The sequence below is a fragment of the Candoia aspera genome, chromosome 1 (genome assembly GCF_035149785.1).
Source record: "Candoia aspera isolate rCanAsp1 chromosome 1, rCanAsp1.hap2, whole genome shotgun sequence".
In the NCBI taxonomy this organism is placed as follows: Eukaryota; Metazoa; Chordata; class Lepidosauria; order Squamata; family Boidae; genus Candoia; species Candoia aspera.
The window spans coordinates 140723447-140738300 of record NC_086153.1 but is presented as its reverse complement, the minus strand read 5'-3'; the positions used below and the strand labels follow the sequence as shown (position 1 = coordinate 140738300).

The 14854-nt window shown below is 39.8% G+C and overlaps 1 protein-coding gene across 1 annotated transcript in view; it reads right to left on the bottom strand.

Moving 5' to 3' along the window:
- Positions 1–14854, bottom strand: part of GREB1 (growth regulating estrogen receptor binding 1) — a 66827-nt gene that overhangs the window by 32686 nt on the left and 19287 nt on the right. The window contains 11 exon segments of the mRNA XM_063314607.1: positions 374–510; positions 1844–2036; positions 2598–2778; positions 2860–3057; positions 3235–3360; positions 4268–4396; positions 6301–6651; positions 9216–9401; positions 9529–9669; positions 10459–10614; positions 13343–13456. Coding sequence (XP_063170677.1) covers positions 374–510; positions 1844–2036; positions 2598–2778; positions 2860–3057; positions 3235–3360; positions 4268–4396; positions 6301–6651; positions 9216–9401; positions 9529–9669; positions 10459–10614; positions 13343–13456 — 1912 coding nt within the window.

Below are 14854 nucleotides of genomic sequence, written 5' to 3'. Positions count from 1 at the left end.
ACATAAGTTTCTTTAAAAGCAGAAAGGAAAATCCTCAGACACCACCCCTTCCTCAAAAGTCAAATGATTTCCTCCCACCATCTATGGATGTTGCTCAATTCTGTCATCACTTGTGGGAAAGAAAGGCCTGATACCAATGGAGCATGGAATCTTTCTGCAGTTATCATCATGATCCAGAGAGAAAATAATGTTTTTATGTACTTGAGGGAGGCTCCAGGTACATGGAAATAGGTAAGCCTATGAAGAATGTTCCTCTTTAAAAAAAAAAGCCAAAAACAACAAAAACAACAAAAACCCAATCTTCCGTTTTAAAGAACACTACACTTCCAAACTCTGTTTAACATTAAACATTATTAAACAGCATTCACTCTACCTTTTCCCCAAAGCCATGACCATTGCTTCAAAAGAGCTGTCATAACGAAGCAATGGAAGACTGTGTCCAGAAAGTGTGGATTCAATGAATTCATGCAATCCGTAGTACTTCTTGTTTTCATGGTATAAGTCCATACCCTAGAATAAATGAGATGGATTATATTATTGAAAGAGTCATCTGTGATCATTACTTAACAATTCAAGCAATTGGTTAATTGTTCAACAGTTTTAGAAACAAATGATCACATTAACACAAATATATTTGCGACTGCACAAACACAAGTTCCTTCTCAGTTCAAATGCGGACACTGGGCTCTTCCTGTCAACAGATGGGGCTCATTAGGGCTGTGCAGTCTCCTGAAAGAGGTGCTTTGAAATGCACAGGAGCACGTATAAAGCAGTTCTTTTCAAATAGTTAAAGCACCCACCTCTTTCTCCAGGCTCACCCAGCTGCTTCAAAATTGCTTTGAGTGGTCTCTGCATGTGTGCGCCTCTACAGCGACTTTGCTTTGCATTTTTCCAATCTGGTGCAAAGTATCTCTTCAGAAGGATTTGCACAGCCCTAGTATTCATAGATATCTCTCAAACCCATTTAAGTCCCACCTTCACTATTTACTTTCTTGGTAGGAAGAAAAGACAAAAAGAATCAAGGCATAAAAGGCTCTCTCAAACAGATGTGTACAGTCTCCATGCACCCTGCAAAAGTTTTGGGCTCAGCTTCCAGAGGTTCTCCAAAAGTTGCAACTGAATTATAAATGTTAATGTAATAAATGGAAATATTTATTAAAGTAGTGATCGTATTATCTGTGTTCAATGAAATAAATCAACTGAATTGAATTTATATCATGAAATGAAGCACAGACTGTGCCTTTACCGCATCCATTTGATTCCTCCTAAAATAAAGGCACCAATAAACAACTGAATGGTAAGGTGTTGTCTTTGGTCTGGAAATTCCTTGTTCATTAGGCTGCTCCGAAAGCACATGAAGGAGAGCTCTGCAAACCATGTTGTTACAAGTAATGCATCCCTCCTCAAAGCGTTAAAGCAGCCACGGCTTCTGGAAGGCTCAGTGCGGTAAGTGCAAGAGCTTTCCCAGATGGTTTGCATGTAGATATGCATGCAAAGACAACACTTTCACTGTGACAAACTGAAGCAGCTGTGCCTGCATGTGTCAGTGACAACCTGGAAAGTTTTTTGAAGCAGTTAACAGAGCCTTTTGCCTCAACATTTGGTGTTTGCTCACATCAACACAATTTCAGCAGCTTTACTCTTAATGCTTTGCATAGCCCTATTGCACACCCTTGATGCAAAGCAGTAAGGAAAATATGGTAGAAGTATCTAAGGCTGGATCAACCAAGAAGAAACTCTATTTTGTTAAACAGCTTTAGCAGTCACAATTGCAATCATTACAGCCATACTAATTGTTTTTTTTAAAAAAAAACTCATGTTGATCCTGAAAGTATCTTCTTACATTGTTGTATAACGAAGGCCAGTGAATTTCATTATAAGGGCTAATGCGGGTGTATTGTGTCTGCAATGCATAAGGAAAGGAAGTCACATGAAGTGTTACAATATTGGGAGCTTCCTTCACCTCTCTACAGTTCAGCAGTCTATCCACAAGTCCCACAGCTGGATCTGACTGAGGATGCAGGCTATGAACTGTGCTGTAAAACAGAAAAAGTGCAGTCAAGGGTTGACATTATATATATAAATACAGAGTAAATAATATGTATAAACGCAAAGTAAAATAGATGCATGTCCATCTGTTATTTACACGTTTAAAAATACTTTACTCGTGATACTGGAATCAAACAATGGAATGGATTTGACAGTATCACTGACAAAAAAGTAAATCTAAGGACAGGCAGTGCTGGATCAGTCCAATCCAATATTTGGTGCCCTGTGGTAGATTACCAAGCACATCCAGAAAGCTACCGAATTGTACGTGAGGTGATAGCCCTATTCTATGCTTGTTCTCTAGCAACTGATACTTAACCCTGATGCCTTCAATTCTCAAGGTATCATGTAGGTATCAAGGCTAGGCGAGTCCCTTATTTTTTTAATATTATATACTGATATAGGTGAACTGGCTGACACTAGATAAGCTAACACAAACAGTGAGGAAAGAATATTTACAGATATATTTAAGATGCTTGCGCAGCACAGTAGTTCTGTATTGCTCAACAACAGCACTATGCTTCACTGAAAAATGAAACCATTCTTACCTTACAAGGTCCCGGTGAGCATGGTCATGGATGAGTACAAACAGTGTGTGTGGATTCTGCAAAGAGTTTTGCAAAAAAGCTTTAAACTTTAACTGGGCATCAATGTCAAGTTTTACAACATATTGTTCCACTCTCTCTTTTGTAAGATGTTCCTTCTCCAAGCCAAGCTCTAATAAAACACCTAAAGAAAGATATTGCATGTCAGCTAGCTGAAATGAATTGGCATTACTGTTCTTTTCTGCCTATTGACACCAATCAGTACCTGAATGCCAGAGGTGGAAAAGGGTTTGCTGATATGTCACTTCTGAAGGAGGCACACATATCAGGAAATCTACTTTCTCAAAGGAGCCCAAGTCAAGGTTTTGGGTGCTGGAATCTGCAATGGAGCAAACGTGAGAGAGCAATTTCTGGGCCACAGTGAGCTGGAAAGGGCGGATCTGATGTCGCTCAAGGTTATAACCTAGGGAAAAAATGCAGAAAGATGTGAGAAAAATGGGCTTTGATATAATTCATTACTTATTTAGGCTCCTAAATTGTGAGATGGACATTCAGTGTCAAGCCCCTTGCAAAAAAGGGTAGGAAGGACACAAATATTTTAAAAAGATATCCTTATAGGTTACATATATACAACACATACTTGTACACACAGCTGCTCCAGTTACATCCAGGGCTGCTGGTTTATTTGCAGAAGCAGAGAGAGATGATGATATGTGGGCTCTATTTTCTTGATAAAATTTATCCAACAAAACATCGATGTCACCATCTAGCAAAATAAAAAATTATCTTAATCTTTTGTGTTAAGGTACAGAACCATGATATCACTTTAGGAATAGCAGAGTTGCATTAAAGCGGTAGGATATTCATGAACATTCTAACTCTTGAGGAAGAAAGTTGTGACAGATTACAATTACAGAAAGGTGCTTCTGTGTGATAATATTTGCAATTCAGATATTATGATAAAACCCTCACCATATCTTAGGATGTTGCATGAACCAAGTCATTTTATGCTAATTTTTAATTTTATGCTTTCAAATTGGTTCTAACAATTGTCTTTTTCAACACAAGTTACAGCTAAGGACTGGGCATTTTCAACTGAAGCACATCATGAAGGGAATAAGATTCTGGGAGGGAGGGAGGGAGGGAGGGAGGGAGGGAGGAAGGAAGACACACCATGGAATTCTCAGAGGATACAGATCCATATAAGATAGACATTTAATCTAACAGACAACTTGGCCTTTAGTCTAATGCGCTGTATCAATAGCAACTAAATATGAAAGGTATTTCAGACTTTACTATCACCTGTCCTGGCATCAGTTGGTAAATAATATTGTCTGAAAGTTAAGTGGAAGATTCATATGAACAGAACGACAACAACAAAAAAGCCCACACAGGGATTATAAGCAAAGGGCTGAAGAGGGATCCTCACAGGGGGTACTTCCCACCACTGGCTTTACACTTGCAATTCTTGGCAACCTTTTTCTGCCACAGTACCGATGTTCCACTGCTGTACTTTGCTTGGCCAGTGTTCCCTGCAGCCAGCTAATGGGAAGTGGGGGAAAATGCCAGCCAATTAGTGACCCAGCCCTACTTTTGTCCTTCCCTTGTCATATTTGCTTTTTACCATGAAAAAAATAAACTGTAAAACACTCTTTAAAGGTCCCATGGCATACCTGGGCAGAGAGAACCGAAGAATGCTCCAAGAACTTCTGCTTTCCCAGTAACTAGCTCATAACTAACTTCTTTCTCATATTCTGCTGGAGAAAGTATGCTTTCAGAGAGTATTCTTGCTTGGTATTTCCCTAAAAGATAGAAAAAGGGAAGAAGAGGCTGTTAAATGCAATGTCACTCCTACGCAAATATACGTAATATAACTGAATCAAAGAATGGGTTTTTTTTTCCCCAGATCCAAGAGACAAGTCTGAAACCCTCCAGATTTGAGAACAACTTCAATATTCTCCATATATAAGCATCAATTTGTAGTCGAAAGCATTTGAGGAGTACAGTTTGGGGAATAAAGACCTAATGGAATGTGAAAAACCAATTTTGCTGATGTTAAGTAGATCTGGATCTGGTTGATATCTGGATAGAGACTGCCTAGAACCCAGAAATATTTAAGTTCCAAGAAGGAAAGGGAGAATACATTATAAATAATGATTCAGCTCTTTTTCTCACTACCTTTGGATCAGCAGAATCGATGTGTGCATTAAGGCCCAAGAGTATTCAGAGAATCAAAAAGAATCTTTAGATCTGCAATTTAATTTTGTAACACTGTATTTACAAAAATGTTTTACTTCATAATGTTACTCAGTTTTCTCTGCTCTTGAACCAATTTTGGTGCTCCTAAAAATAAGCCTCGAATTTAATTTCTTTAGAGGCTGTCTTAAAGTGAATCTAAAGAATAAGAAATGCCACTAAGTGTTGTGTTGTAAAGGACCATTCATTGTTAAGTCTAAATAACTGCTTTTGCCCTATGAGTTACCTAACCACATACAACTAGATGGAGGATATTAGTATACAGCATCTTGCAACAATGATTTATTTACACGTTGATTGTATTTATACCGTTCTTCAGAAAAATCACATTAAAAAAATCTACAGAATACTACAAATAATGTTATTAAAGCCAAACACATTCAAATCAACAAGCAGCCAATCATATAATGATCCAAAAGCCTGGATGAGAAGGTGTAGCTTTCCTTCTTTAAGAGATCTTTCCCAAGAAAGAAAAAAAGACAGAAGAAGTACAGAGAAAAACAAGGAAGGATTATAAATGGGAAGTGACATTGTCTGGAATCTCAGAAATGAGTGCAGCAAGAGGATAACATGATAAATTTCTGGTTTGGAAGAACTCCAATATTCAGGTATGTGTGTAGCATGACCTTCCAGCCATTCTAATCTTGCAAAGTGAATATGCAGTCAATAATTCATTTTATGACAGAGCCACACAATAATATGTCACATTTATTAGCATGCATCTTAATGAGATTTCACAACATGACAAATAATTCATATAAGAAAAATCAGTAAGGGCCTTGTTATGGTTCTTTTAATAAAAAGTCAGTGGAATGTAGTTGATGTATTTTGCCTGTAAATGTTGGAAATTTACATTCTGCACCTCTTCTGAAATGAATCACAGATCAAACTGATACTTCTTTCAGAGATGGTCTGCCAAGCTGAAATGCTTCCATGATCTTTTTTTATGGGAGAGCAGCAGTGTCTGGGAGATGAGGTGGGCAAGAGGGAACTGTGATGCAAGCATGTTATAATACAGGCCCTGCCCAATTTCTGTGTACAATCTAAAATAGAAAGATTTGATATTGTGTGCAGATCAGCCTGTGTATCCATAACCAAGGTAATGTGGATGGAATCCCTCCGCAAATACTGTTCAAAGGTCATACCTATTTTTATCTAGAGAACAAACACTAAAATTCAAGGCAAGAAAACAGAACACACTTGAAGCAGACTGCTTTGTATAACTTCGTGAGAAAGCAGATGAAGTTCTCTGTATGGAGAGGAGATCTAAGGCTGTATGTAAAGTAAAAGAAAGAAGGGATGATAGGAACAATTTCTATATATGTGCCTTATTCGTTGCTAAGCAGGAAATACAAGTAAAACGTTTTCTGGTCTCAGGAGGGACAAAATGCTGTAAGAGTCGCGACAACAAAAATGCAAGCACGTATCATACTCTTCCTACACTGCTCACCTGTTATCACAATGCAAGAGTCTATGGTTCTGTTTCTACAAGCACATATGATCACCACATAGTTGGTCTTTGCCAGCTTTCCCTCGAGGAGCATCTTGAACATTTCTGAAAGCCCCTCAGCTAACGAACAGTTGCACTCAATGATGTGGACACTGTCGTTGCAGGAGCTGGCTGCCAGTCCTGCTAGCCAGGGGAGCTGAGCTGATGTGACTGGGGCAATGGGGCCAGGAACGTGAGGAAAAGCCCGTGGAATGGCCTGTTGATATTGACGGATTTCAGAGGGATGCGTCTCCCGCCATGAACGCATGAAGATCTGTTCCAAATCCTCAATCAAAGGTACCTGGTCTGGAGCTAGGGAAACATCAGAAGGGCAAAAAAGAGGATGAACAGGAGAGCTTCATCTGCTGTCCAAGTTACTCACTTCTGCTCTGATATCATAGTTCCCTTAAACTCACTATAAATATCAGATTGCTTTGGTGTTTATATATGGTCAAGCTACTGACATCTACATCCAACGTAGATGAATTAATGAGATGTACAAATATTGTAAAACGAAAAAGAAGATAATGCTCATGCAAGAGGCTAGTATCAAAAAAAGAAAATTTATGTGCAATATAAATACATTACTGCATTTTTAATTAGGATGTTTGCCCTTAGAGAGAATGCTTCTTGTTTATCTCCAAAAGTTACAGGAGCAACTATTTCAAGTCCAACATTAGATACTATTGTCATAAAAGTTTATTTTTATTATTTATTATTATTTTATTTATCAGATTTGTCACCATCCATCTCCTCTGAATGGAGGGACTCTGGGCGGTTTACAGCATAAAACAGTAACTATACAATAAAATTCCAATCTAAAATATAGACCAAAAACAATTTCAAAAACTACCAAGTATAATAAAATCCCGATGGCTATGGTCTCATTCAGTCCTTGCGTAGGAGGGGCACTTCAAGGCACCAGCCAACCCCACGTATGACTATTCTCCTCCCTGCCCCAAGCCCAATGGCAGAGCCAGGTCTTCAATTCCCTCCAGAAGGCTAGGAGCGATGGGGCTAATCTCACCTCCGGGGGCAAGATGTTCCAAAGGGCGGGTGCCACTGCAGAGAAGGCCCGCCTCCTGGACCCCACCAGATGGAATTCTCTTACAGACGGGGTCTGTAACGTGCCCTCTCTGGATGATTGGGTGGGGCGGGCTGATGAAGTGGGGAAGAGGCGGTCCCTCAGGTAGCCTGGCCCCATGCCATGTAGGGCTTTAAAGATGATAACCAACACCTTGAATGAGACCCGGAAGCAAACTGGTATCCAGTGCAGCTCGCAAAGCAAAGGTGTTATATGCTCCCTTCTAGTGGCACCAAAAATAGCCCGCGTGGCCGCATTCTGGACCAGCTGAAGCTTCTGGATACTCTTCAAGGGTAGCCCCATGTAGAGCGCATTGCAATAGTCTATATGGGAGATAACAAGGGCATGAGTGACTGTCCAAAGGGCCTCCCGATCCAGGAAAGGGCGTAACTGGTGCACAACACGCAGTTGTGCAAAGGCCCGTCTGGCCACAGCTGCCACCTGCTCTTTGAGCAGGAGCCGTGAGTCCACGAGGACCCCCAAGTTACGCACCGGCTCTGTCTGGGGCAGTGCAACTCCATCTAGAACCAAAGATGACAAAATCCCGGATATGGCAGAGCCCTTAACCCACAGCCACTCCGTCTTACCAGGTTTCAGCCGAAGCCTGTTGTTCCCCATCCAGACCTGCACAGCCCCCAGACACTCAGAGCGGGTGGTCGCAGCATCACTTACTTCACCCGGGATGGAGATATACAGTTGAGTATCATCAGCATACTGATGATACCTCATCCCATGGTGACGGATGATCTCACCCAGCAGTTTCATGTAGATGTTAAATAGGAGAGGAGAGAGAACCGAACCCTGCAGCACCGCACAAAGGAGGGGTCGAGGGTCGGATCTCTCACTCCCTATCACCACCGATTGGGACTGGCCCTGGAGGAAGAAGGTGAACCAGCGCAGCACCATGCCACCCACCCCCAATTCCCTGAGCCGACCCAAAAGGATACCATGGTCGATGGTATCAAAAGCCGCTGAGAGGTCAAGAAGAGCAAGGATGGATGCACCACCCCCATCCTGCTCCTGCCAGAGATCATCCATAAGTGCAACCAATGTCGTTTCCATCCCATATCTGGGCCTGAAACCTGACTGAAAGGGGTCTAGATAATCCATTTCCTCCAGAACCCTCTGGAGCTGCAGTGCCACCACTTTCTCAACCACCTTCCCCAAAAAGGGGAGGTTGGAGACTGGGCGAAAATTATCCAGTACAGTAGGGTCCAGCGATGTTTTCTTGAAGAGCGGATGTACCAGCGCCTCCTTAAAGGCAGTTGGGATTATTCTATCCTTACCATGAAATGGTATTTATTATATAATGCACAATAAATAAACACATATTATTTGTGTGCAAATTAGAAGTAGGTTACTAACATATGAACTATGCAAATGGTCCTTCAAGCTGATGAAATAGCTCAGGCTGGGGTTATTTTTTCCCACATTTTTCTAGAATTTTTTCCTTCTCAGAAGTAAGGAAATCCTGCTAAATTTATGCAATATGGGATAGCATCCCATAAATTGCACCCTTTATGTTAATTTCCAACTCTTTCACAACACCTTTAAACCAAAATATTATATATGCAGGAAATCAGTGGAAATGATAAGGGTATCGGTTCCATCAGTGTACATGCACCAGATGGCTGTCTCTTTTACTGGGGCTACCCACTCCATGTACACCCGATTCAAATGAATAAAAAAAAGTTTTCTATGTCAGTTTATGAAATCACTTTTTCAATCACAATTTGCAGAACTGACCATTCATAACAATATCTGAAATGTGATATTGATTGAAGAAACTCACCAAGCTGAACAAGGTAATACACCGTTAATAAGAGCTGCATTTCCTCTGAAATTGGCTGTACAGTGGAGGCTCCATATGGTTCATAAGACCTAGACAGAGACTGTGCATTCTTATAACATGTATACAAAAGGGGGCTCACTATGACATCATTAAGGTTCCCACAAAGGTAAGGGAAGTTCCCATGCCCTGTTGAAGCAAAACATAACATAGTGGATCCCAAGTGCACAATATAAAAAGACATAAATTTATGTGTTACAAGGTTAAAAAAAAGTTACACTTGTATTAAAGCTGTTGTTCCTATATAATTTTATACCTTTAAATATGACTGGCTTCACTTTATATATTTTAAGCAAATTTTCAGGAACTGAAACTGGCTCCCCAGAAGCCACTATCGAAGAAGATGCTGGTCCTACCAAAGTAGCATGAGGTAAACAGGAGAGCCCACCTCCTCCATCTGCAAATCAGTTTAGAAAGTTTAAATTAATTGTTTTGTTTAAACTTTGACATAAAGGAACAGGCAAAAACCAAAACCATACAGCAAGGACAGGAAAGATATAGTCTATCAATTTGCCCAGAATTCCTAGACTAGAGTCATTAGAGTTCCCACATATCTTGAGGACACAGCATTGAGGCCTTTTTAAGTATCACTAGCTTTCACCATGCAATCACTCTATTCTCTCCCTTCTTCCCTCCTGCCATTACTACATTCCTCCTGTTCTTACAACTCAGTCAACCAATTCTATATTGCCTCCATCCAGCCTCCAGTCCCAACTCTCTGGTCCTCCTAACGTAGCACACTTTCATCTTCATTCCTCCTATCCTAGTAGAAGATGAGGAACACCAACAAGAAGCAGACAATGTTGAGGTATTTTAACTATAATTACATTAGTTTACTAAGTAATTAATGATAAGAATTTCTTAATAACTTCTTAAAAATTGCATATGATAGTGCCTGGGACAGTCTGATAACCACCTGAGGTATCATTTAGTAAAGTCTGACATTTGCTCAGCATTAAGAAGTAACAGATACATAATGCATCTTTACAGCTGAATAGCTAAGGACTGCAGAGTGAATCCAGTGAACTTCAACTCCAAAGCATGGGTGCACATATCTTTATTCATTCACATTCGGAGACTATATAGTAGACACAGCCCATTATATAAGAAAGGGTTTGCAAGGAAGTTAGAGAGAACATTTTGGTCTGCTAACTTTCAAACTAGCATCCAGTCAGAGCCTATGTACTAGAACCCCACCCCTAAAAAAATCTTTGCTTACCATTTTTATTTCTGGTTGGGATTTGTGAGTTGGGCTGCAAATTCCAGGCTTCGTTAGAGGAGGGAGACTCTGGTGACCATCCTTTGTGGCGTTTTTTTGGAGGCCCTGGATTTGTTAAAGTGCCTAAATAACAATAAGAATCCCAGAACTACTTTTTTGTTTCCTTGGTGAAAGTACATACGTGAAAATGTGCATGTCATACTTTAAAACTCACTGGACTCCTTTTCAACAAGCACAAGATGGTGTACAAAAACCAATAGCATATTAAAGACTAAATCAGTATCAATTCAACAGACTATTAAGCAATTTTTAAACAGTTTAAATGGTAGAGATAAAACACTAACTACAGACATATATTAGGTGAGAACTAGATGTTACTGTACAAATTCTGTGCAGCAATTGTATCACGCTATTTTTAATAGGAGGGTCTTTTTTATAGATATGGTTTTATGGTAGGGAGTCCACGTAAAATCAGCAGTAAAGAAGTGCCGTAATAAATAACCAAATAACAGATGCTGTAATACATCTTAAACGTGTCCTGTTTCATGCATACCGTCCACTTCTACCTCAGACTGAGAATAAGGGTTTAATTGTCCAGTTTCATTCCTGTAATATTAGCTGGACACCAAAGGGCATCACTTTCAATCTCTAATCACCTTTTATTTTCTCACTGCTTCTTCTATCTTTCCTTAATAGAAAAACATCTGCACTGGTAATAATAGGGGTGCTTGTTTCAGAACTGTGCTAGGACAGTGGCAGCCAGTGCCTTATTGACTATCAGGTGTCCAGCCTAGCTTTTTCTGTTTTGATGTCTGCTTTGCAAGCACACGATAGCTATGAAATCTCAAGGAAGGGCAGCCGAAAAGATTTTGTGTAGCCATGCTTTTTAATTTTGCAAATAATTTCACCTTTACTACATGCCATTTAAACTTGCAACCTTCCCAGACTTTTTTTAAAATGCTTCGGCACATCTTGTTTGACCCAGAACTTCTCAAGTTACCACTTTTTGGATTGGAAGTATCACTTTGGGTTCTCCCCTGCCTAGGACCCACAGGAGGCAGAGCCATCATCATCAGAACAGTTGAGGCTGAAACTTTAAGCCCAAAGTTTGCAGGGGCAGGTTTCCAAAACTTTTGACCATGTCCATTCAAGGGGCCTTCAGGCCACAAATAGGATGCTGGGCAGGTCATTTAGTTTGCCAGCCTCTGGTTTAAATGGAAAAAAAGGGAGTACACCTTCCATAACAAGCATGGGTTAACAGACATAGGTTTTCCCTGTTGTTTTGCTCCCTGAATTACCAAAAGAAATCCCTTTTATTTATTTCACAACTCTTCCGCATGAGGGCAGCATACACTGCTTGTACTGTAGCTGACCCTTCATTTGCCTTTCCCTAGCAAATTCACAGAGAAAAGCCAGAGAAGTCCGTGTCATATTTCAGAATCAGTTTTATAAAAGCAATACATTTCCATAAATCCTAATACCTTACAAGGGAAAATGATCTGAGATGAGTTTTCAAGTAAATAAAAGTTCTGGTTCTACCTATTGCTGAGCAGGCAAAGAAATGAAATAGAGCTTTCTGGTAGAAACAGTCCTGCTATGTATTGTCCTAATCTGTACAGGACTTTTATTTAGTTGGATCTGTTGGATCTGGAAGACACAAGGAAATCCCAGGACTGTAGGCTAGATTGAGAAGCTAACCGCCTCCCAAAGCAAACAAACGAACTCTCATAAGAAGGCAGTGGCAAACAATTTTATGGCAGAGTGGCAAGGTTTAAAAAATTCTGAGTAACACAGTATTAACTCCTTGGCAATTTGAACCATACTGCCAGCATGAATATAGGATTAGCAGTTTTGATATTTGTATTTCATATTTAAATATATTGACCTTACATTGTCTATTGTCTTGTTTTTACAGTATACAGCACTTTTTTTCTATTTATTTATTGGACTTATATGGCCACCTATCTCATACAATGATTCTAGGCGGCTCGTAACAATCCATAAAACACAGTTAAGAACAAAGGTACCCTTCCCACCCAGCACCAGACCAAATATCCTCACAGCTCAGCCCCCATCCTAGCCCAATGCCTGGGAGAAGAGCCAGGTCTTCATAGCCCTCTGGAAGGCTAAAAGGGTGGGGGTCCCTCGGATCTTAGGCAGGGGGCTGTTCCAAAGGGCTGGGGTGGCCACTGAGAAGGCACATCTCCAAGGTCCCATCAGATGATATTTAAGGGAGGGGACCTGGAGTGCACCCATCATAGTAGGATGGGCAAATACCCTCAGAGAAGTGGTCCCGCAAATACACACATGCATAGACATATGTACATTATGTGGAGGGAAGGAGAGAGAAAGTGCATCAAGAAAAAGGTTTTGCTTTGTTGCCAAAGGGCATAAAAGCTGGTGCGAGATAAACTTCTTGGAAGCCACAGTATTTCATAGGTGGGCTGTTTTTACCAGGAAGCTCCCTGTCTCACATCACCACTTGCCTCTCTTCGTGTGGCAGGCAGACCCAGAGGAGAACTTTTCCATGTGCTGGCAGGCTTATATTGCAAAGGCAATACTTCAAGACGCCTGACTTCAATTTAAAAGGGCTTTAAAAGCAAGCTCCCACATGTTGAACTGTGCTTGAAAACAGATGGCTAGCAGAACCATTTTCATATACTTATATACTATATCCAGTGATGTTTGTCTGCTGGTGAAAAAGACTCTGGTGAAGAAACAGTTTTTCCTCTTCTTCCAATAGCAAGGGAAATTTCCATTGTGTTAATGCAAGTCCCCACTTGGTTTAGCCCTGAACACAAGCCAGAGCCTGGAATACATAAACATATATTACACAAACAAAATAAGATACCTAATGCTGATGGTTTAGTCATGGAAGGTAAATTGCTTTTTAGTGAGTGTTGATGGGAAGAATCTTTCCCATTGTAGGCTGGATGGCAAGCTGCTGATGGGAGGTGATCAGGAGCTGTGTCAATGTGAAGGGAAGAAAACAGTCAGCAGTGTAAAGCTTTTTCATACATAACGTTATACAGCCGAGTGGATGGAACAAGTGTTTAATTCTTTAGCTTACCCCTTTAAATATGCAATGGTGCCCTTGTATTAAATTCACTAGAGTTACATCTGTTAAACAGACATTCAGAGTTCTAGATTATTAGCTAGGGGTATCAAAGAAATGTGAGATGGCTGAAAGAACCACTATTATATGCTCACATAGCTAAAGAACTTGAGTACGTAAATAAGTTTTCAAGGTACTGTATGGTACTTTCTCCTTCATGTTTTAGAGCTTCTAGAGATGTACATTGCTCCAGTCAACTCTGAAAAGTAGTAAAAGCTAAGATCTTTCTTATTAGCAATAACAATCTGCTAGTTAATAATGATAGTGATAATTTATTAAACTTGTATGCCACCTGACTCCCAACAACTCTGGGCAGCTCACAACAAACAAAGAAATCACAATAAAACTGATAAGAGATTAAAAAATGGGAAGAACAACAGACAGGAAATGATTTTATCTTGTAAGAGTAGTGTTAGTTTGGTTGATTTTAGCCATCTTTAATATTCTAACTCTGATTTAGCTATATTTCTCTTCCCTTTCTAAGATGTAAGAGAAAGGGAAGAGAAATATAGCTAAATCTATATTTCACCATTCACTGTACCTGCCTATACCTTTCTAATCTCAAAAAACGTATTTGTTTCCATCATGCTGTTACATGATTCACACATTGCCTCTTGTTCTTTAAATTTCTCATCCCTCTCTTTTTTGGGATGATTCAGTCATAGTTTTTTCCAGGTTCCCCATTCCCCTCAACCCAATCACTCTTCCTCCATATTTGTTTTCTGATTCAATCTTAATTCATTCTATGACCAAATCATCTCAATGTATTTCTTCCATGTCAGTGATTCACTTTGGTATTCAGCCCACAGTAATGCAGCCTCGTTCATTGGTCCCCTCTACAACATACGCTTCTTAGTAATCCATTCATACTGCATTTAACTCATTTTTATGGTTATTTTGATTCAGATTCAGATTCATACTCCTCCCAGCATTATACAATTTCCTTTCATTGAAAATCATTAAGTTTCTCAGCCAATGTATGCAGCATCTGCATACAAAAGTATATAAACATGCAAGTACCCAGCCAATACTTTTAACATCACCACACTTTATCCATAAATACATTAAACAACTAAGAAAACATTCTACATTCTTGTTCATTTTCTGTCCAATGTTAATCATTCACTAAGCAACCAATTTACTCTCACACATTTTTATTTCCAACATATGCTGTTTTTATTGCATTTAGTACCAAACCTGTAATTCCAAAGTGATGCAGAATATTCCATATTTTAATATCATACACTT